Raw genomic sequence first — 24560 nt, 5'->3', positions numbered from 1 at the left:
TTATTGGCCATTTACTATGTTGTGAGCACTGTTCTGGAGTACTGGTGTAGCACAGTAGGATAATTCCCTGAACCACAAGGTCAATTTGAACCAAAAGGTAGGCAGTTCAGACTCACCAGCTTCTCCTCTGAAGCTTCATACAGGGTCCCTATGAGTTGGCACCAAATCGCCAGCACACAACAATAACAAGCGTTTTTCTAAGTGTTTCATATCTATCTTCACAACAACTCTGTGAGATATGTTTTGTTGTTACGTGCAGTCAAGTCAGTTCTAACTCATAGTGACCCTGTATAGGGTTTTTGAGGAGCAGCTAGTGGGTTTGAACTGCCGACCTTGTGGTTTGCAGTTCAGTGCTTCTCCTACAGTGCCATGCGAGGAGTCCTATGAGATACAGGCACTATTACTTTCCTCATCTTATTAATATAAAATTAATGGTAAACCCTGATACTCCATTGCATTGATTGTAATTCATAGCAACCTTATGGGCCAGAGATTGTAAATCTTTACAAAAGCAGATTACGACCTCTTTCTCCCAAGGAGTGGGTGGTAGTTTTCAACAGCTGACCTTCTGGTTCACAGTCAAGTACTTAACCACTTTGCCACCAGGGATCCTATAAAAAGCAGACAATTGAGACACATAAAAAATGCCATCTGGCCTTGGCTATTGTCTTGCACGGACAACTAGTTGGTATCTGCCAGCTGCTTTAAAGAAGTGATTTTGAACAACATGCCATCTATGGCATCAAATGCAAGTAAGTCAAAACAAAGCACTGGATAAAGTCATAATATATGACTTTAGGAAAGCTGGTTCCAAAATGTCAAAAGAAAGATGACCATGATCCCTTGGCCTGAAGATCTGACCACTGCACAGTTTGCTCTCAGATGAGTCCAGGCTTACAAAAAGGGCATCTAATCAAAGGCAAATTCCAAAAATGGTCCAACCATGCAACAGCTGGACAATAATAAAGGACAGGGCTGAGATTTATGGGAAATGCTGAGTACAACCAAAGGACAGGAGCAAAAGTGCAGGACTGACCTGCAGAAGATGTAGCTTCGGACAAGGACCTAAAGAACTGTCCCAGCTCCTTTGAGTTAAACTGAATGACACTCAGGTTGGAAAGTCTTAGAATCACGAGGAAGAACTGAAGACCAACAGGGTGAAATGGCATGATGATAAGCTATTGTGAGAGTTTATTGTCTCATTTTAGGAAGGCTTTAGGGAACATGTTGTTGTTGTTATGTGCCATCGAGTCGGTTCCGACCCATAGCGACCCTGTATAGGGGTTCCGAGGGTGTAAATCTTTACGGGAGTAGAAAGCCTCATCTTTCTCCCGTGGAGCAGCTGGTACATAGGCAAGTGTATTTCTTGATTCTTAGTTTCTCCAATTTTAATAGGGAGAGCAAACATAGCTTGTTACCTATGCACATTTTTTTTTTTTTTTTAAATTTCTAGACACAAATTAAGAAAACTTAACTGACTTTCTAGTCAATTGTGACTCATGGAAACCCCACATGTGTCCAAGTAGAATTGTGTTCCATAGGGTTTTCAATGGCTGATTTTTTGGAAACAGATCATTAGGACTTTTTTCTGAGGTAACTTTGGGTGGTGGCCTCAAACCTCACACATGTTAATTAACCACTTCCACCATCCAGGGACTCCTATTCCATGCTGTTGAGTTGATTCTGACTCATATAGGATTCTGATTCTTCTTGTTGTTAAGTGCTGTTGAGTTAGTTCTGACTCACAGCAACCCGGTACAGGGCTTAGTAGCGGCTCGTAGGTTTGAACTACCGACCTTGTGGTTAGCAGTCCAGTGCTTATCCTACAGAGCTATACCAGTAGTCCAGGACTCTGATAGCATCTATTATAATCTACTTTGTACTTTACCTAGTTTAATTATTATGAACATGGCTTATAGTCTTTGATTACATGGGTTCATAAATGATATGTTTGGTAAAGTGGAGGCTCAGCCACAAAGAAGAAGACCCCCAATGAGATGGATTGACACAGTGGCAGCAGCAATAGGCTCAAGTTTAACAACAATTGTGAGGGGGACACAGGATGGAGAAGTGTTTAGTTCTGTTGTTCATAGGGTCGCTATGAGTGGGACCCCACTCCATGGCACCTAACAACAGCAACAGTGATGATCATGGCATCCAAGTTGAGATATATAGCAAAAGAATGAAGTATGGAAGTAAAAAAAAACTACTAATTTTGCTTAATTTCAGAGTATTCTAGGGAAAAACTCTTTGGCCAACAACCATTTATTGTGCCCTCAATATAAGGGGTACAAAAGAGCTCTGGTAGCATAGTGATTACAAGTCAGGCTGCTAATCTCAAGGTCGGCAGTTTGAAACTACCAGTGTTCTGTGGGAAAAAGATGAGGCTTTCTACTACCATAAAGATTTACAGGCTTGGAAACCCTATGCTGAGTCGCTATGAGTCAGAACCAACTCCATGGCATACCACCACTACCACCAAAGAAAAACAAAGCCTTCCAATTACCCTTAACTGTTGTTGTTATGTGCCGTGGAGTCAGTTCCGACTCAGGCTATAAATCTTTATGGGAGCAGAAAGCTTAATCTTTTGCCTGAAGAACCGCTTTTAGTTTCGAACTGCTGACCTTGTGGTTCACAGCCCGATTTGTAACCACTACACTACCAGAGCTCCCTTAACTAAGTACTGTGAAATAAGACCATTGTTAACTTCCCCTCAGGAGCCCAATTATCTAGACTGGGGTAACCTTAAAGGATATAGGAGTTGAATCGTCCAACTTCCCCTGAGGAGCCCAATTATCTAGACTGGGGAAACCTTAAAGGATATAGGACTTGAATCATCCACTCCAAGATTCAGACAGGAATTTAGATAGATCAAGAGTAGCTCACTGAAGTTTCCAACACATGGGACAAAATAAAATTCTGATAGATGAAGTTATTGCCTTATTGATAAGCAAGTCTGAATCATTCAAACCACCCCAGAAAGGGATCTATTGCAGACATACTTCATTTTAGTGTGCTTCATTTTATGGTGCTTTGTAGATATTGCATTTTTGTTTTTTACAAATTGAAGATTTGTGGCAACCTGCATCAAGAAAGTCTATTGGCACCATTTTTTTTTCCCCAGTAGCATGGGCTTATTTCATGCCTCTGTTTCACATTTTGGTAACTCTCATTGCGATAGTTAAGGTTTTGTGTCATTTTGACTTGGCCAGGATTTTCAATGATTTGTCAGTTACGATGTAATGACCCCCCATGATGAGCTCTAATATGATGTAATCAATTCTATGGTGCTATGAACAAACAGCCTATCAACTGGAAGGAAATTTCCTTAGGGGTGTGGCCTACTTCCAATATATGGGACACTTGGGCAAAGCTTTCTGGCTTTCTGCTGAGTCTGGTCTCTGCATCTGAATCATCACCTAACCTCTGATTCTTTGGACTTGAGCTAGTGGCCTACTCTATTGCCGCAGATCCTGGGAGTTGTCAGCAGCCTGCCTTCTTATCTGCCTGATCTGCCTGTCCTGCCTTCCTGATGCCGGCAGCCTGACATGCAGATATTGGTTTATTTGACTCATAGACTTGGGACTTGCCCACCTCTACAACTGTGTGAGCCATTTCCTTTCTATCAAGTTCTCTTAGATATATATACATAAACTTTACTGGTTTTGCTAGAACACAACCTAAGATACAATATATCAAACTTTTCCATAACAACATTTCACACTTAATAGATTATATTATAGTCTATACAAAAGTTTCATATACGAGGGAGAGTCAAAAATTATCCGCACTCAGGTCATATTAAAACTCTCATCCACGTCCATAGCTGATGACAGTATTGAGTGTCCACGTGAAATGACTCTATTGAATAGAAAAGTGGCAGTGGATTATGTGGCAAATCATTTGAAAATCAGCCATGGCTCTGTCTATGAAATAATCCATGACAGACTTGGGTTTCCAAAAGTTTCTGCTAGATGGGTATGGAAACAACTTACGGAAGAGCATAAACCGAAGCGTTTGGGCATATGCCAACAAAATCTGGACCAATACTGAAAGGAAGGTAAAAGTTTCTTTTAAAAATTGCTACTGGTGAAGAGCCATGGATTCATCACTATGAGCCTGAGAGAAAATGGCAGAGTCTGGAATGGAAACATCCTTAATCGCCAACCAAGAAAAAGTTCAAAAGTCAACCATCAGCTGGGAAATTGATGCTTACCATTTTCTGGGATTCTCAAGGAAAAAGGTTCAATAATCAACAGTGCTTGCTACAGTGAGATGCTCACTGAAGAGCTGAAGCCTAAACTCCAGATAAAGCACAATAGAATACTATCCGAGGGCTTGTAACCTTGCATGACAATGCATGTCCACACACCTGTGCTCACACTGTGGATACCCTACCGAAACCTCGTCTTGAGATGTTAAAGCATCCTCTCTATAGTTTGATCTTGCTCCATTGGATTTTCACCTGTTTAGTTCCATTCGAGTGTAAAGATTCACCTCTGATGAAGAAGTGAAGACAGTGGTGCATTCGTGGCTCACAGATCAGCCTAAAACATTTTAAAATAAGGGAATGCAAAAGCTTGTTGACAGATGGACAAAGTGTATTTGGAGAAAAAAAAAGGAGATTATTTCAAGAAATGATGTATCTGTCTTTTCTAAAAGTTGATTAAAATAAATTCTATATCCAGAGCATGGATAATTTTTGACTCACCATTGCACCTTGGGAAACCAAATATTTCATGTGACTCACTTTACCGCAACAGTTGCTTTATTGCAGTGGTGTGGAACCCAGCCTGCAATATCTCTGAAGTATCTCTGTACTCTAATCTCGAGTGGAGTTGTGTGAGGACACAGAAGGTGGAGGGGACAGTACGGCTATTTTGACTCACCGGTGGATGAAGTGGTTTTCCTCTAAGTACTGACAGCCACAGGCAATGTCCCGGGCCACATGCAGCAGGTCCAGCATGGCCAGGGAGGAAGGCTGATTCTGCGGGAGACAGAAGCCATCTACTGATGAGAAAGAAGTTCCTAGGGGAGAGAAGATCTTAAACACTAGCTTTGCTCACAAGGAGGCCAAACATGAACACCTTGCTCACTAGGGATTCTCAGTCCTGGCTGCACATTGGAAATCACCTAAATCTACTGCAAAGAGCCCTGGTGGTGCAGTGGGTTAAACATTGGTAAGCAGTTTGAACTTACCAAGGCAGCCTGGAGGAGAAAGATGAGGCTGTCTGCCTCTGTCAAGATTTACAGCCTCACAGACCCTACAGAGCAGTTCTTCTGTCCCATATGGTCTCCAGGTATCAGAATCAACTTGACAGCGGTGGATGAGTGGTAACCTTGTTGCAATGGAATTATTCAGACTCATGGCTGCCATGTGTTATAGAGTACAACCGTCCCATGAGGTTGTCTTGCCTGTAATCTTAATGGAAGCAGGCCATCAGAACTTTTCTCTGTGGAGCTGCTAGGTGGACTTGAACTGACAACCTTTGCAAACAGACAGCTCACTGCAAACCACCTATAGCCCCCATCCCCACCAGGCTCCTTAGAAATCACTTGGGCGGCTTTAAAAGTACAAATGCCCAGACCCCAGCCCAGATCAACAAATCATCTTAAAGCCTCTCAGTGGATTCTAACGTTCAGTCAGGACAGAGAAACCCCGCACAGCACAAATACAGGCGAGAACAGATAATCTTTTCCCCCTTTTATTGTTGCCTTTTTTACTTTTTTTTTGTAATCACAATCTTTATGAATATTTGAGCCCTAAATTTACAAAACAAGTTTGTTAGGAAACCTGGTATGGTACTGTAGGATGAGCACCAGATTGCTAACTATAAGGTCCGTGGTTTAAATTCACCATCCGCTCCTCAGAAACCCTATAAAGTGTCTCTACGAGTGAGTCAGAATGGACTCAACTGCATTTAACAGTAACAAGGAAACCAAGAGAGTTGATGCTATTTTTAAAACTCCTTAATTTCAATTTATTTTTTATTGTGGCAAACATATACTAGCATGTGGAACATAACATTTGCCATCCCAGCATTCTTTATATGTGCAGTTCAGGGACCTTAAATGGTTTTTGTACAATCATCACCACGAGCTGTCTCCACATTTTTCCATCACCCAATTTAAATGTTTTAAAGGACTTTGTAAAAATTAACTTTCTTCAAGAAGATCTAGAACTAAAGTGGACTGAAAAAGAAAAGCTTTTGGGGAAGGGTCTGGACCAAAAGGTCAGTTTGTACTATAAGGTCAGTGGTTCAAACTCACCAGCGTCTCCTTGAAAACCTTGTACAGGGTTGCTATAAGTTGGAATTGACTCGACATCACTTAACAACAACAACAAGGCAAATTAGGGGACTGTGGTGCCTCTGTAGCACTGGACTGCAAACCACAATGTTGGGGGTTCAGCCAGTTTGTGGAAGAAAGATGAGGCTTTCTGATCCTGCAGAAGCCAACTCAATGGCACTTAGCAATGGCAATAAGGCAAGTGAAGAGCGATCTCTAGCTTTTCTGTGAAAGGAGATGACACCTCGCCTTTGGGATGCACCCTATCTCGGTGTTCTTGGACACCCTTGTTAACTGCTATGGAGTCTTTCTGAAGGCTGCATCGCAGCTCTCCTCATTTCTAAATCACCAAAGCAGCCACAGAATGTAATGAGTTGATGTCACAGTGTCTTTGTTGTTCCATGTTTATTTTATTTCACTGTGTCCTGAGTAAATTTGGAGGTTCCCGAGGCAGGAACTGAATACTACACTCCTGTAATATCCAGCAGCATGTCTGGCCCACTGAATATTGACTGGTTGGTTGATTACATCTGTGAACTAGGATTTACCTGGAGGGCAATGGTTCAAATCCCTACATAAGAAAACAGGCAAATCAAACCTTTTAGAGTCCCTTTGGGTTGTCCAAACAAGTTGGAGACTCTTGATGAATGGGGCAAACTTCTTTCGGAGAATTCATGCTTGTATATGGCTCTCATATTTTTATTTTCCTTTGAAGAAACTCAGTTTCCTTTTATCCTTATCCTCATTGCATCCCTAAGTGGGGAAGGTAAGCACTGGGCTGTGTAGTTCTGAGGTGCCTGTTGTGAATGCTTAGCAATTATTGGGTAGCTGGCTGTGTATGTTGTTGATAAGAGCCTTCTGAACTAATATTTACCTGGAGGAGATGGTTCAAATCCCTATGTAAGAAAACAGACAAATAAACCCTCTTCAAATAAACCCACTTAAAGTCCAAGTCTGGATGCAGACTCTTAACTGGCTGGGCTTTTCTGGGAAGGTTGCAGATCAGGACCTTCCCTGGGGCTCCTTTGAGCACTGGGTCTGGGGAGAGGGAGAGGGGAGTCATGCTTCTCTGGGTCAAGTTGTAATACTGAGGTGGAGCTTGCAGGGGGAGGGCAATTTTGGGACCTGCGGAACATACAGCTGCGTCACCATTCAATAGAACAATTCCACATACATTGTCTGATACAGCATCCTGTAGGGTAGCTAAGGAAGAAATCGTTATGTCCTTGTTACAGATGAGAAGACTGGGAGTTCACCCCAGGTCACACAGCTAATACTGAAACTGCCCCGAGCTGAGTTTCCAGGATCTGGGTTGTTGGAGGCAGGGTTCTAGGCATTAAAATTGAGATTCTTAGGAGACAGCGCCAGAGAAGTGACAGAGTATCAGCCAGGACCGTACACAGCAATCAAGTAAACACAGAACTCAATCCACACGTACAGGGAGCAGCATGTGTTCATGGTCAGTTGAACTTGCTTGAGTTTCAATCTCTGCTCATTCCTTAATGGCTGTGTGGCCTCAGGCAAGCTACTCAGTCTCTTTCCAAGCCACAGTGTCTTCAACTGTGAAATTGGCATGATAGGACTGCCATTCCTTGGACTGCTATAAGGATCCACATGAAGAAGTTAGTGTAGTGCCCCAGTGTCAATGCGTTAACAAAGGGATCTGCAATGATCATTGACGTTATTATACCAGGAGACTGGAAAAATTCTAGGACATCATTCCTTGTGTTTGGCTTTTCCAAAGACTTTGCTAGGGCTGCAAGTAGTGAACTCTGGGCCGTGGGGTGGACCCCATGTTGCAGTGGGAGATGAATGCATTTCAAAAGGAAAGAATTCATATGCTGATGATGCACAGAGGGGATTGTAATCATTGCAATGCAATGAAATATGATAGGATGAGTGTAAAACTGATGGTCTCCTGCATAAACTTTCATTCAGTTCACACTAAAAACTTTGAACAAAGTACACAAATCAAAATTGTAAAGATAAATAAAACTTCAAAAAATAACAACACCTATGTTACCCAGATTTAGAAACATGTAACTACCAGCATCTCAGAAGTCCCCTTTATGCCCTCTTCTTTATACATCTCAAAAAAAGAGAAAATAATTCATTTGCTAGAGCACTAGACGTATCTTTTCTCTCTGAGAAAATCCTACTCAGAAACCTTGGTCCTCACTGTGGTAGAGGCTTGAGGAAGAGCTCTTTACTGGAGTCTCTTTGTGTCTTTGCCCTCATCACTCAGGGCATGAGGACCATTCATGTCTCAAATGCTCCAGGAGCCTGAGATGCTGCAGGGACAAAATCTTCTCAGGCTTATCTGGTTCCCTGCCTTTGGCTGCTCTGATCAAGTTAACTGTTCCAGCAATCAGTCTGCATGGGGAAGCAGTCGGCAACCTGAGAGTGTGTGTGTGTATGTGTGCAGACAAAAAGGGAAAGGGATGTTGTGGCAACACCTGTATGTGAACTAGCAGTGCAGACTGTGTCTGTCCCGTAATAAAGAATGAGTGGGGAATCGGCTTTTTCCTCTGATCTGGCACTGCAGTGTGACACATCTTTTAGCAACCAGATATTCTTTTTTTATTGTGTTGAAAATAGACATAACCGTCTCAACCATCTCTATACATTTAATGACGTTGATTACATTCTTCATGTTGTAGAACCATTACCCCTTTTCCAAAGCACCCCATCACCATTAACATAAACTCAGTATCCCCTAAGCAAAAAAGAGTCCCTTCCCCTGCGTTTGTCTCTCAACCCAAGTAACTATTAATAATCTTTGGTTTCTATAGATTGGCTTATTTTGTAAAAGTGAGATTACATTAAGTTAAGCGCTGTCAAGTCGGTTCTGATTCACGGTGACCCTGTGTAGGGTTTCCAAGGAGCAGCTATTGGGTTTGAAGTGCTGATCCTACAGTGCCACACAGTGTTTGCATTTTTGTGATGGATTTATTTTAGTCAGCATAGTGTTTCCAAGGTTCACCCCTGAGGCATGCATGAGGTCTTCATTTCTCTGGATGGCTGAGCAGAATTCAATTGTATGAATTTACCACATTTTGTTTATCCACTTACCTGGTGATAGACACTTGGGTTGTCCTACCTTTTGACTCTTGTGAGAATGAACGCTGTAATGGACACTGGCATACAGACCACCAGGTAGTCATAACACAGTCCCGGTTATAGACATGTGCTGTTGGTACTCAGAAGGGGTTTTGTCTGGTATTTCCCAAAGTGAGTTTGTGAGATTAAATTCAAAGATCAAATAGGCATGGGGATTCCAGGGTTAAGCAGGTTTCCTTATGACAGGACCTATCCATACAATGAAGTCCTGCTGTGGCACTGTGGGTTAATGCACTGGGCTGCAAAGATGGTTTGAACCACAAAGTTGGTGGTTCAAGCTCACCAGCAGCTCCTCAGAAACCATGTACAGGATCACTATGGGTCGGAACCGACTTGACAGCACTTAAAGATAATAATAAAATCCATACAATAAGTATTGGACTGTGAACCACAAGGTCAGCGGTCCCAGCCCACCAGTAGCTCTGTGGGAGAGAGATGAGGTTTTCTGCTCCCGAGATGATTGAAAATCTTGGAAACCCTAAATAGGGTATCTATGAGTTGGCGCTGACTTGACAACATATAACAATAACAATATCAGAGTCTTCACTCTATGCTAATATGTGTTGATGACTTGATGGCACTTAATAACAACAATACATACTGAGAAGCAATAATATACATAGCACATAGTGGATCCAAGTTTCACGAAAGGATTCATGTGGGCAGTGCTCAGGCTGTGTAGCATCTTAGAGCACGGTGCTCCACTCAGGGAAACAGTTTAGACCAATACCCTACTTTCATACTTACCAATACCAATACTTTGATAGGTGAGAAAGCTGACATCCAGTGAGGTAATGCTTAATTTTTGTCAGAGCACATAAAGCCATAGCTGTTAGTTGCCACTAAGTGTGGCAACTTCGACTTATGGTGACCCCCTGTGTTCAGAATAGATCTGGGCTCCAGTAGATGTTCAAAGCTGTGACCTTTCAGAAGTAGATCACCAGATCTGTCTTCCAATGCATCTCTGGGTTCAAATTGCCAACCTTTCAGCTAGTACTTGATCACTTTAGCCAGCTGTATCACCCAGGGACTCTATACCTGCCTTGAGGCTGCTGAAGACCCTGGTAATCAGAGGAACGGGTAGCTGAACTCTGTATTTATAATTCAGAATCACTGCTGAGATGTTCTGGTCTACCTCTTAGACATCACATATGCAGATATGAAGGTCAGAGAGGGACGTTGACTACTGTCAGTTATGTGGTTGTCTAATGGCCAGACTTGGGATTCCTGGGTTCACCTTAAGTCGATTCACTTGCCCAAGCTCTATGCTCTTAATCACAACACTTATGCGACATATGTCCCTAAATATTTTAAACATTTTCATTTTGTAGTAAATCTGTCAGGTCGGGATGGCCAGCTGGTACTCTCTCTATTTGACAGGTGAGGAAAGTGGGGTTCCCTATGAGTGGACGTAGAGTGTCCTGGCCCAGGTCAGTTGACTGAGTGACACAGCCGGCATGAAGCTTAAACTTTGTGCTGGTCTCTAGTTTGGTTTTCCAAGATTGTTGTTTGTGGTTGTTAAGTGCTGTCAAGTTGGTTCCAACTCACAGTGACCCTGCATTGGGTTTCTGAGTAGCAACTGGTGGTTTGAATTAGCAGCCAAAAAGAAATGAAGTCAGCTTTCAGAATCCATTGCACAAGGTTTGCATGATTTTTCAGGGCCACTGTCCACCCTGTCCATTCCCTCATGTCCACATCCAAGGTTGACTCCCTTGGTCTCACTGAGTATGTTCCTTTTCAGGCTGCCCACTCTTACTCCTTCCAGCCTCCCTCCTACTTCCTTTTGCACAACCACTCACCGGGCGAGGGCGGGTTTCTCGCAGGAAGGACTTGAGGTCTCCACCTGCCATGAGCTCCAGCAGGATAAACCGGGGCAAAGCTTGCAGGCTCACCCCAATACAGCGCACGATGTTCTGGTGATTGAATTTGCTGCGGGGGGTGAAACCAAATTTAACTGAGCTCAGAATCTGGGAAAATCTTAACAAATTAAAAAGAAAATGCAGGATGCAAGGTTATGTTTTTGGTACATGGATGCTGTAAGTACGTGTAATGTGGGGAAGGGACTCTAGTTGGGGAAAGAAGCGCTGAGGTTTGTTAGGACATGCAGATTCCTGGTATGGCTCTGTGAGTTAATGCTCTGGACTGCAAGGTCCGTTTGAACTGCAAGATTGGTGGCTCAATCTTGGGGTTGTAGTGAGTTGGAACTGACTTGAAGGCACTTAACAAAATTAGGACATATAGGGTAGTGGGGCCAGAGAACTTCAGATGTGCACACACCCAGGGCTTACATGTGCACAGATATGCACACAGCACACACATATACACATATGCACTCAGAGTTGAAATAATGTATGAATACAGACTGAAATGTAAGTATGTTAATGGTCAGTTATCACTGAGTCATAAGACTGAGTGAGTTGGGTCTCTTCCCATCTAATCGTATACTTTCTAAACCTTATTAAATAATCATAGATTCCATGTATAATTAGAAAATAAAAATTCTATTTATAACCCCACTGTGTGTTCTCCTGTGGTCCTAGGCCCATAAGCATATCACATCACTGACCTCCTCCTCCCTGCCACTTTCATCAAAGGGAGACCTGGGCTGCCCCAAACTGGTAGAATTGGGAGACTTCCCAGTGCAACGGAGCTCCATGAAGCTCAGGCAGTCTTTGGTGTCTGACATCTGTTTCCCCTGTCAGTGGATGCCCTTGGGTACCTGGGGCATTCAGATGCCCAGCTTAGAAGCCTGGCTTAAATCTCGACCCTGAAGTCACAAGTTAGAGGGCACAGTCAGCAGGGACTATACCCTTCTAAGTGTACCCAGGGTGGGGCACATTTCTTTTATAGTAGGCCTCAGAACTGGGATTGGTGAAGGGTTTGGGAAAGTGTTACATGGAGAAAGATTACAGCTTCTACTTCCAAAAAAACTAGCATGCTCTCTTTCTTTTCTTTGGGTTTTTTGAAAACAGAAGCAGAAATCTATTTCTCTTGGCAGGGAAGAGGATGGGTGGGGTGCACTGTACCCTTCTCCCCTCATGGCACCAAAGAAGACAGGCAGGGTGCCAACTGTCTTCCTCTTCTTTTCCTAAGTGAAAGCTGAAGCTCTTAGGTGGGGGAGGCAGAAAACAGTAGTGCAGGCAGGGCAGCTGGTGGGGAGGTGGGCTTGGGGTAAACTTGAGAGGGGGTCAGGGCACCATGATGTGGTAGAGGTTGCCTGGCATGGGCTTGTTGACCCTGTGGACCACCAGCATATACTCCCCCATAAGTGAAGGAAGTCCTGGTGTGGTGCTGTGGGTTAATGCGCTGGACTGCAAAGCCGGTTTGGACGTGGTTCATGTTCACCAGTCGGTCCTTGGAAACCCTATTCAGGGTCGCTATGGGTTGGAATCGACTCGATGGCACTTCACAACAACAGCAAGTGAAGGAAACAGAACCAATGGATGACAACAGAGATGTTGGCTGCTGACAGAGTGTACCAGCTGGGTTACTAGGTCATGGAGATTGTTTTCTGAGACAATTGACCCAGGCCTGTCCCTCACTGGTAGGCTGTGCCAAGGATTTTTCAGGGCCCATGTTAGGAACATGCAGCAGGACTTGGTAGTAACATCTCCATAGTCCTTATGGGGGTGAGAGAAGGAGTGAAGGGGGTTTCTGCAGTTTTACCTGATGATGAGAGCTTCCATGAGGAAATCCAGTTCATCCTGCTCTGAACACACCTCTGGCAGCGTCTGGGCACAGGAGGGGAGGTGGAGAGGAGGGAGAGGCTGTCAGATGAGAGACTGGGTAGCACCAACAGTTAACATGCTCAGCTGATCACTGAAAGATTGGAGGTTCGAGTCTACTCAGAGGCACCTCAGAAGAAAGGCTTGTCCATCTAGTCCTGAAAAGCCTCAGCCATTGAGACCCTCTGGAGCACAGGTCTACTCTGACACCCGTGGGGTCAACTGGAGTTAAAGGTGACTCAGTGACACTGATTATAGCCGAGGTCAGGCTCAGGGGGAGCCCCGCCTTACCTTGACAGCCACTTGCAGGGGGCCCGCGTCGTTGGACATTCCAGACACCTGGCCTTCATACACCTCCCCAAATGCACCATGGCCCAGACCCCTGTGCAAAGGGGAAAACATGTGAGCAGAGTCAGGCTGGGCCACAAGAAGGAGCAGCTGGGGCCTCTGAACCTGAAGGTCATATTTCACCAACCAACTGCCATTGAGTAGACTCGAACTCATCACTAACCTGTGTCGGGTTTCTGAGGCTGTTAATCTTTAGGGGAGCATAAAGCCTTGTCTTTCTCCTAAGGAGCGGCTGGTGGGTTTGAATTGCCAACCTTGTGGTTAGCAGTCCTGTGCTTATCCTACAGTGTTACCATAGTTCCTTTAGTAGATGCAAAAAAAGACCAAGGGTAACAGAGACAGCCAAGAAGAATGGCTCTCCAAGCAGCCTAGCTATGCATTCTTGAACCGCCATTTCTTTACCTGAAAACGTAAAGAAAGCTTCTAACTGGGGATTCAAGGCAATGGCCTAATGTTCATTCAGTGAGTAAATGCTTATTGAAATCCTGACATTTGACTAGACTGCTAACCACAAGGTCTGCGGTTCAAATCTACCTGCTGCTCCTCGGAAACCCTCTACAGGGTTGGTATGAGTTGGAATCAACTCAATAGCACTTAGCAACAACAACAGAGGTGAATAAGACATGGTCCCTGGGAGGGACAGGCCATGGACACAGGGAGCTCTGGGAACTCCAAGGAGAGGCTAGGAAGTCTTCCTGGGGGAGCCTTGAATGAATTTAAAATATATATTAACTGTGCTAAAATAGATACAGCAAACATTTGCTAGTTAAATTATTTTAACTGTACAATCAGTGGCATTAATTGCACTCACCATGCTTCAATGATCCCTATCCATTTCCAAAAGTCTCTCATCCAAGGTTAAGCAGTAACTTCCCATCTTCCCTCTCCACTGATAAGTTTTGGTCTCCATACACTTGTGTATTATAGATATTGTATCTAAGTGGGATCATACAGCACTGGTCCTTTTGTGTCTGATTTATTTCACTCAGTACAATGGTTTCAAGTTTATTCATGTTGTAGCTTGTATCAAGACTACCTGAATGGATTTAGAGGACAGTCTGGTTCTTCCCATTGAGCCTGTCCCTCTTTCTTATAAACCCATGAATTTCTATATGGAGTCTTACAGGAAATACATACCAATGTCCCTAAAGGCCTATGAATATTAAGTTTTGCCCACTGGGGTGGTCCAGGGGTGGCTTTGCTGGCCTGTTGAGATGAGGAATCCATGGTGCTGTGAAGACACCCAACTACACAGGCCCGTCCCTCAGAGGGCGGTGGCAGGGGCTCACCGAATGAGGATGATGTTTTTCCGTGGTACCTCCTTCAGGTCACTGATGGAGGAGGTCTTGCCAGCAAAGCAGTAGTTAGGGTTGTAGTCAGTCATGATGGTTGAGGTGCGGAGTTTGCTCAGTTTGTACTCTGGGCTCTGCAGCTCTATCTGCATGGCTTGTAGCTCCTGGTGTTTCCGGCGGTATACTGCAGGTAGACAGAGGTCCACTGAAGGTGGCAGGGCCCTTGATGCCCAGCCTAGGCCACCTCTTCCAGGAAGCCCTCCTGGAGCACCAGCAGCCCTCCTGACCTTTAACCCTGAGTGATACTAATTTAGCAATACCAACAACAGTGACCACCACAGCTATGAAAGTATAATTTTAATAGAAACGTGGTCAAAAGTACAGAGTAAAGCTTAGGATGATAGAAACGGAAAATATTTTATTGTTATAACACAGGAACAGAGTCATGGTAATCTGGGTCCTCTGAGGAGAGACTCAAGATAGGATGAAATGTTTAAGGACTTTATTATGAGGAAATGGGGGGAGCAGTCAGGAAAGCTCACAGAGCCCCCAGACTGCAGTGTGTGTCTGATCGACATGAAGGAGGGAAAGTTGAGGAGAAGCCCCCTAGATTAGCAGGCAGTCTACGGAAGCCTGTGTGGAATCCTGGAGAATGGGCATGGCGTTCCTGCTAGGCTCTGTCCCCTGATGTGGCAGTCCAGGGAGCACACGCTCAGTGGAAACAGGACATGGATTTGCGAGTGGAGCGGCTATAGCCCTCAGTTATTTGTGCTGCTGGGGATCCGCAGAAGAGAGGGCTCAACTGGTTTCTGAGGACTAATTCCATCTGTTACAGGCTAGTAACACTGACCAGGTCTCTTGACCTCTTTAGTCTGCAATTTCCTTCTCTGGATGCAGAGGTAGGCCCTCTGCCCTACTTCAATATCCCCACTCCCTACACCCTTGGATTGTTGTAATAAAATGAATTCATGACCACACAAGGGTTGTGAACTTTTTAAATGAGCAGTACCAATGTGAGTAATCATTACCGCTTTTTCCTACACATGAGGGCTCTGTGAGACAAACCTATGGGAGACAGGAAGAGGTGGAGATTTACAGGGGGGGATTTACTGGCCAGAGTACATTCCCTCATCCATGGGACATGCTAACCATGATCACAGGGCTCTTTGAGGATTTAATAAATCAAAATGCAATGTAGTGAGTGTGCAATGAGTGTCTGCTTGTATCCCCTGTCCTTCGGAATGATATGGTGTCATTTGGAAACAAACTGTCCACCTTATAGATGACCCAGCCTAGAAGGGGCTGGCTGAGCCTCTCTCTCTGCTTTCCTGCTGTTCCTGTCCCTCTAGCCTAAGTGGGGGAAGGAAGAGGCTGTAGATCCAGCAGGAATGTACTCTGAAACCAGTGTGTTACTCCCCCTGCTTGGGGTGGGAGGGCCTGAGGAAGAGTGGGGCTCAGAGAGGAAGCTGTGCCCATCAGAGTACATGGTCTGATGAGAGCCCAAAGTGAAGTCTAGGGGTGATCTGTAGCCATTGGGTCAACTTCTAAAGAGTGACCACCACTCCCTGAAGTCTTCCATGAGAAGCCAGGAGACCATACAGAGGGTTGAGGCTCTGAATCAGGGTTCCTCTGGGGAACCCTAGCTGTTCTGGTGGGTAGAGGTGGGGTGGTTCTGTTTCGACTTGGTCCAAGCTATCGTAATGGGCACCCACCTCCGAGCCTAAGAACTAGTGGAAAGAGTGCTCCCCATGGCCCAGCCTGAGACACCATTCAGTTCTACCAGAACCCTTTGTAAGCACCTGGGCTCTGGCCCACTCACCGATCATGATGCCGGAGAAAGCCAGGACAAGGGCCGCCACGATGGCAGAGGTCACAACCGAGAGGATCAGCGAGAGTGGCAGGTACAGTTCTGGGGTGGGTGACACTGGAAGACATATCCCAACACTGTGCTGAGAACACACTGGTTACCTGGAGAGCCTCAGCTGGTCCCTCAAGAAACAACCTTCCCAGCCAGAACCAAAGCCTCCTGTCCCCCTGCCCTGCAAATCCTGCGCACCCTCTGTGTCATAGGACACTGCCATGGGCCAGGTCGTCCTGGGTTCTACAGGCTTTTAGTGGTAACTTTGGGGTGGAGGGAAAACTTAACAGAGACAAATAACAAAAAGTCTGGATTGCTGGTATAAAACATCAACTGCACAAGAAAACAATAGTGCAAATGGAAAAGATGCAGGGGCCTTAAATGAAGACAAACTCAATATGACCCAACAGTAGACTATGCCTGCCAGCAACACTCTTGGCTAAATTTTCTCTTCAATGGCCCTCTGGAACACAAAGCCAGCACAGTGAGATGGTACACCTGGTGCCACCTGGGTGCACATGCAGGCATTGGACTTGGCAACAGACACTGTATTTCAAAAGGGCCATTGATGAACTGGAACACATGGAGATGTCGGAGACTAGGATGGTCAGGAGACATGGAATTGTCTTGTGTGAAGCAATTGAGACTAACTGGGATTACTCAATCTGGAGAAAGTTTGAGAGAGGAAGATAAACGCTCAGTCTTCCGACAATGGCTGAAAGGCAATGTTGCAAGTAAGAAATCCCGGCTCTGTAACTCCCCATCCATGGGGCAGAGTGCCTGGTCTCTACCACTGGAGTGTTTGCGTGGAAACAGGACATCCACTTGGTGGGGATGTCAGAAACTGCATCCTGGGTTAAGGATGATGATGTTGTTGTTGTTAGGTGTCACCGATTACCAGTCACAGCAAGCCCATGTGACAGAGTAGAATTGCCCCATGGCGTTTTCTAGGCTATAATCTTTATGGAAGCAGATCACTAGGCCTTTTTCCTGGAGAGCTGCTGGATAGATTCTAACTGGTGACCTTTTGGCTAGCAGTCAAGCACTAAAATGTTGCACCACCAGGGCTTCTTGGGATGGGATGACTTTTTTAAAAAAAAAGAGTGTTGTTTTTGTTAATTCCTGTTGAATCAGTTCCAACCCATAGTGACTCTGTGTAGGTTTTCTGAGGAGCAGCTGGTGAGCTTGAATGGCTGACCTTGCAGTTTCAAATGGCTTTGCAGTCTGGCGCATTAGCCCACAGTGCCACAGTTAGTAAATTAACACTATATTATTTCATATTTCAAACTCAAATGTAGATTTTTAAAAAACTCCCCATTAATCTTTTTCCCCCACCCCCAGAAAAAATCTTTTGTCTCCACATATGTACCTATTTAATGTAAGTGGGATTCCATGTAAGTGGGATCATACATTCTTTGTCCTTTTGTGTCTTACTTCACACAGAATAGCTCATCTGTGTCCTGGCCTGTATTAGGACTTTATTCTATTTATTATTGTTGTTGTTATGTACCATGGAGTCAGTTCCAACCCATAGCAACCCTGTATAGGGTTTCCAAGGCTGTAAATCTTTACGGGAACAGAAAACCTCATCTTTCTCCTGCAGAACAGCTGGTAGTTTCAAACTGCTGACCTTTGCAGCCCGATTCGTAACCACTATGCTACCATAGCTCCTGTTTACGGAAAGCTAATATTCCATTGTATGGATGTACCACATTTTGTTCATCTGTTCATCTGTTGATGGAAACTCAGGTTGTCTCCACCTTTTGGTGATTGTGAGGAAAAACGCTACAATGAACACTGAGGTACTTGTGTCTGGGTGAGTCCCTACTTTCAGTTTTTAAGATGTGTATCTAGGAATAGAACTGATCATTGGAAACCCTATACAGGGTAGCTATAAGTCAGAACTGACTCAACAACACTTAACAACAACAACAACGGTAGTTCTCTGTTTTCCACAGTGACTGTACCATTTTGCATTCCCACCAACAGTGGATGAGGGTTCCAGTTTCACCAAATTCTTGTTAACTCTTGTTATTTTCAAGGTGAGGTGACTTTAACAACTGCTTCAGGACCCACAGCATTCCATATACCTTTCATAGGCATAGCACCCCAGCTGGGAGCAGACAGGGGAGGGACAGAGACCTTACAAAACTAGAGTCTATGGAAATGAGCTGTGTTGATGGGCCAAAGCTCCAGCTTGAGTCCCATAATCCTCCCTCCTCCCCATTAATGCCCCCACACCCCTTACCGATGCAGGAGACACCGTCCTCGGCCAGCACTGTCCCGTGATGACAAAAGCACATGATCTTGTGGCTCTCAGTATCCATGTGGCACTCATCTACCTCACAGTGGCTACAGTTTAGGTAATGCTTAATATTCACTTCCCCGTGGCCCTCTGTCACTGGTGACAAGGAGACAGAGTCAACTCCAACTGAGCCCATGAAAACTACCCTGTAACCCCACTCCCACACTCAGCGGAGTCTGGGACAGGGTCAGTAGGAAGCTCCATTTTGTGTTTTCTCTCCCGCTGGTCACTGTTGGTGAGCTGGTCCCTGTTCCCAGGTGCACTGCCACTGGAAGGCACCTCTGTGGGGAAGTCTTCTGGTATCCTGATGCGTAGAGCTCAGACGAGGACATGTGGGTGCCCCTGAATGTATTTATGTGTATGAGGGATATTCCACACTCCTGACTCTCAGGTTGATGGGGTGCAAGCATCTGGATAGCTGCGGCTTTCTGGGTCTGCTTATATCCTCCGCATCATGCCTCTATGTCCCTAGCTGACCACACATCCTGCTTCCTAGAACCCTTGGTGAGTTGGGCTAGCTTAGGGAAATTTGCTCCTGCTGTCTGATGAGGGGAAGGTGGGTACCTTTTAAAGCTGGGGTGTACAGGATGCCCAGAGGATTGATGAAGGAAACCCCATCCTCCCCGTCCATTTCGGGGTCATTGTTCGAGGCTGCATTACCCCCTGTGGCAAACCAGAGAAATGTTTAACACGGAGGTGGGTGCCCAAATCTGGACACACATGCACATCAGCTGGGCATGCAACTCTGGCCAAGGCCAGTGGGTCAGTGAGGGCCTCAGGGTGGGGGGATGGGGATGGATGGGAGGCTCAGGGCACAGGGCCTCAGTTTCGGCTCTTAATCAATGGATGTTGGGTGTGTGGATCACTTTCCTTGCCTGTTCCAGGCCAGCTCCCACAAGTGGGGGTGGAGATTCCACCACTCTGCTGGGGCCACACTGGAAGTAGTCAATGTGAGCAAGAGTCTGGAAGGTTCTAGTGTCCTCATGAAAGGGTAATTATCTCTTGGACAGCAGCAGCAGAAGTGGGGGGCTGTCTTCATGTTCCCTTGGGTCAGGGCTGGGTGTTGAGGGGATTAATTTTCAGGAGTGGGCCCCTGTGCCTTAAGACTCCTGTCCCTCCTTTTATCTGGGGCTGGGCCATTCTCGGGTTCCCCCCTTGGGCTCCTCCCACGCATCCAGGGCTTGGAAAAACAAACAACAGGTTAGCACAAGCATCTTACATACAGCATCAAAGCAAAACACAGATCACAACACCATGGTGCAGGCATGCATTGTGTCCTAGTCTGTGGGGATGGGTGAGCCGTCATCTCCCACCCCCTCAGCTTCAGAAGGCCCTGTGGGCTCTGCTCTGGAGCTGAGAGGAATAGCAGCTCCAGGGCCAGTTGCAGGCTGCTGAAGGGCTGAGGCTACAGCTGCCCACAGTGGCCTCAGGAGTTGCTCCCATCAGTAAGGAGAGTGGCGACTTTCTGGACGCTGGTGGGTTGGGTTAGGGAAGGGATAGAGAGGCCAGAAATCACAAAGCAGTCCCTTAAGGGGATGACTCAAAAGGACTCAGGCCAGGCCATGCAGAGGCAGGCGCTGAGTTGGGGTGGTTCTCATGCCAGAACAAAGTCTCTCTGTCATCAGCTTTGGGAGAGATCAAGACTCACATGGGATCTTGATGCTGTAGCTCATGAAGCCTGGAAGCAGGATGCTGGCTCGGGAGCCAACACCCTGCCTCTGGCTGCCAGGGCTAGGCTGGGAGGGAGGCGTGCAGAGTTACATCACAGTCCACATTTGGGACAGGCCAGGTGAGGGTGGGGAGGGCGAGGGCCGGGAGAGGTCAGGGAGGAGGTGCCTAGAACTAAGAGGGGGAGGGAAGTGACACCTTGAACACAAATCATCTTTACCTATATATCCTCCGCCTCCTCCACCGGAGGAGCACCCCCCTCCACCCCCTCCGAAACCCCCTCTGGTCTCCCACCCCCACTTCTTCATGGCCTGGGGGCACGAATGTCCTCCGGTAGCACCCTCCAGCAAAGATTTTCCAGACCAGAGCAAGGAAGTGTTATCATTCCAGCCACCTCCACCACCTGCAGGAAGACAAGGAGAAAACCCTGAATGAGGATATTGGCAGAGTGAAGTCAGCCACTGGAATTGGTAAAGGAAGCCAGAAGTGGTGTGCTTTGAGGGGGACAGGCTTCAGAGTCCACAGCTGGAAATCAAAGGGAGACCTGTCTGGGCCACACCTGGTCACCACGTCCTAGCAAGCACACACCTTGTACCTCTGCTCAGGTGAGGGCTCTCTGTCTCCAAAGCAGGGAGGTTGCTTGTGTGGGATAGAGGAAGTGGGAGGCAGGCAGCATGACAACTGAATTTGCTCTCTGACCTAGCTCCGTGCTTACCCAAAGCTCTGGGTCTTCAGTAATTCCTTGCCAACTGGGATGGTTAATTTTGTGTGGACTAAGCAAGGCCATGGTGCCCAGCTGTTTGGTCAAACACTAGTCTAGATGTTGCTGTGCATGATTAATAGCCACAATCCGTTGACTCCAAGTAAAAAATATTACACTCCATAATATGGGTGGACCTTATTCTTTAGAGCAAAAACTGGGTGTCTAGGAGAAAGAATTCTGTCTCAAGACTGTAACCTAGATATTCTGCCAGCATTTCCAGCCTGCTGCCTACTCATTTGGGACTTGCTAGCCCCACAACTGGTCCTGTTATATAGTTGTAGGATCAGCATTGGACTGCTCACCATAAGCTCTGTGGTTCGATCAGCAGCTGCTCCTCAGAAACCCTATACATGGTTGTTATGAGTCGGAACTCACTCGGTACATAACAACAACAAACAGCCCCATGGTTGGAGCCAAGTCTTTAACATGCATATCTCTCTCATGTATATATGAGAGGGCTTCAAAAAGTTCATGGATAAATCACATGAAAAGATACTGGAATATCTCCACATAGGAGCCCTCTCATATACACACACACCCATATAAGTATATATACACACATATGGTATGGTATTACGGGTTAATGCGCTAGATTGCAAGGTTGGAGGTTCAGGCTTAACTGACTTGATGGCACTTAATAACAACAACAATTATATTTGTTGCTGTTGTCAAGTGCCGTCAAGTCATTTGCAAGTCACAGCGACCCTGAGGAACTGCTGGTGGGTTTGAACTGCCATCCTTGTGGTTAACAGTCCAGTGCTTATCCTACAGTGCCACACTATATTATATACACATATATGTTGTTGTATTCCTGATGTTAGTTCGTTCCAACTCATAGTGACACTGTACAGTGTTTCCAAGAGTGAGTGGTGGGTTTGAACCTCTAACCTGGGGTTACGAGACCAGTGCTTATCCTACAGTGCCATACCAGGACTCTGAGGGAACTCCAAAAAGTTCATGGAAAAATTCCATTATCTTCTAATTCCATCTTGCCATGAACTTTCTGAAGCCACGTCATATATTTATAATTGTATACACATGGGGAACATGGTGGTTCCATACTATCACCACTGGATTGCAAACCACAAGGTCCAAGGTTTGAGTCTGTCAGCTGCTCCATGGAGAAAGATGAGGCTTTATGCCCCCACCAGCCTTGAAATCCTGTAGCAGCTCGCTATGATTCTGAACTTATAACATCTTTGTGGAAGCCTCATCTTTCTCCCATGACATAAAGGCTGTCAAAAAGTTTATGGAATGATGTCCTCGTCTTTTAATTAAAAATTTCCATGAACTTTTGAAGCCCCCTCATATGTACATATGTGTGTGTGTGTGTGTGTGTGATTATCTGTTATGCATGTATGTTATTTAAGGATCGCAAGTCCTACCTCCATCACTAAACAATTTGGTCATGTTGGGAAAAACAAAAATCACTGACTCCTATGAGCCTGTTTACTGTTCTGTAAAGTGGGAAAAATCAACAGTGTTGTTGCAAAAAGCCTAGGTACAATAGGTGTGGAAGTGTTTTGTTGTTTATGAAATGCTGTATGGTTGTGACTATTATTGGTGGTAACCTCCCTGAGGAGCTGGTGACAACTTCTACTCTTTATTCTATCTCTAATCATCTCTCAACTGAAGAAAACTTGGTTTATTTGTTTTAGTTAATGCCAAGTCTTAAGTGCCTTCAAATATCTTCCTTCATTTTGATCGTGGAGGGAAAAAAAAAGACAGAAATGCATTTCAGGCTGTCTCTTTAGAGATGGCTGACTTTAGAGGAATCAGTATTCATATTCCCATCAACGTCTGCCTCTATCTCTGTGTCGCTGGTTCTGCTAATGAGCAAGGGAGTGGAGATTTAAGACAGCTATCCCAGTGAAGTTATGTGTGAGGCCGAACCTGGGAAACTGTTTTCTACTGCATTTCTTTGTCAGCTCAAATCATAACTGGGGAGTTCCTGAGTGGTAGTGGGAACGGTGAGCACTTGGCTGCTAACCAAAAGGTTGGAGTTTTGAGCCCTGGCAAGAAAAGTCTGGGGATCGACTTCTGAAAACCCAGTCACTGAAAATTGTCTCCTAAGGAGTACAGCTCTCCTCTGACACATAGGATTCCCATGAGTTGGCATTGACTAGATAACCGCAGATATCTAAACTGGAGGTCCTAGCTGTCCCAGAGGAAGGAAGAACCTAACAATTGCATTTGGCAATCCCCAGGAAGGCCAGACTGGCCATCCAAGGAGAGGTCTGGATACTGCTGCCAGCTTCATTTTATCGTTGACTTTTGAAAGTCCTAACTGCAAGGTTGCCAGTTCAAACTCAGCAGCTGCTCCTTAGAAACTATATACAAAGTTGCTGTGAGTCAGAAGCGACTCGACAAGGGCTCCTTTTGACTTTCCAAAGCTACCAGTATCCAGAGCTCCTAGCATCTTTCAGTGTTAGAGGCAAAGATGCTCACAGGTATTAAGTTCCCTGGGGCTATGCTGGGAGGGGGCAGGCACATGGGGTGCTTTACCTGCAGCTCCAGAATTGCCATTCAGCCCAAGAACAAAGGAGTTATTCTCCAGTTTCTCTGGAAGGAAGGTGTCTGTCTTGGCCCCGTAGGCCCTGCCGCCACCGCCGGCTGCAACGATCAGGGGCACCGGCACTCCATCCTTCATCTGGTCAACAGGAGACATTCAGAAATGAGAAACCTAGCAAGGCTTTTACTCTGGACATACTTGAGCCCTGGTTTAAATATTCAAACGTAGCTATCTGTGTGTTTGAAGGGCAGTGGGTACCCTCTTGATGTTCTGAGGGTACTGAACTTGTGTTACAGCAATCCATCAGCTCCTGCCCCCCTATATCAGTCTGGGTTCAAGCAGAGAAGCCAGCAGGAGGCAGGGACGGTCTGGGACAAAGCAGCCTGGAGACAGCTTGGCTTACCAGTTTACCAGGGCCTCATTCCTGAATGGCTAGCCTGTATGGTCTGGCTGCTGCTGATTAGAAGCAGGCCCCTCTACCTTCTCTTTTCCTTCAGCTCTTAAGAGTTGTTATGGATTGAATGGTGCTTCCCCACTTCCCTACCCCCCCACTCCCAAAAAAGATGTTGAAGTCGTAACTCCTAGTACCTGTTGAATGTGACTTTGTTTGGAAACAGAGTCTTTGAAAAGTGTTGGCATTTAACCAGAGTAAGATAGGTCTAATCCTAGCCTTATAAAAGA

At 45.6% G+C, this 24560-nt stretch overlaps 1 protein-coding gene across 1 annotated transcript in view; it reads right to left on the bottom strand.

Annotated features, from left to right (window-relative positions):
- ALK (anaplastic lymphoma receptor tyrosine kinase) overlaps positions 1 to 24560 on the bottom strand; it is a 1400642-nt gene that overhangs the window by 109773 nt on the left and 1266309 nt on the right. Inside the window, exons 15-24 of the mRNA XM_006835167.1 lie at positions 23873 to 24017; positions 20825 to 21007; positions 19501 to 19599; positions 18880 to 19032; positions 16593 to 16697; positions 14771 to 14957; positions 13425 to 13515; positions 13075 to 13139; positions 11208 to 11337; positions 4890 to 4987 (exon numbers count right to left, since the gene is read on the bottom strand). Of these exons, the coding sequence (XP_006835230.1) occupies positions 4890 to 4987; positions 11208 to 11337; positions 13075 to 13139; positions 13425 to 13515; positions 14771 to 14957; positions 16593 to 16697; positions 18880 to 19032; positions 19501 to 19599; positions 20825 to 21007; positions 23873 to 24017 (1256 nt within the window). The remainder of the gene's footprint in view (positions 1 to 4889; positions 4988 to 11207; positions 11338 to 13074; positions 13140 to 13424; positions 13516 to 14770; positions 14958 to 16592; positions 16698 to 18879; positions 19033 to 19500; positions 19600 to 20824; positions 21008 to 23872; positions 24018 to 24560) is intronic.

Source organism: Chrysochloris asiatica, unplaced genomic scaffold (genome assembly GCF_000296735.1).
Source record: "Chrysochloris asiatica unplaced genomic scaffold, ChrAsi1.0 scaffold00016, whole genome shotgun sequence".
NCBI lineage: Eukaryota > Metazoa > Chordata > Mammalia > Afrosoricida > Chrysochloridae > Chrysochloris > Chrysochloris asiatica.
The sequence above is the reverse complement of the archived record's forward strand: the minus strand, read 5'-3'. Positions and strand labels throughout refer to the sequence as shown.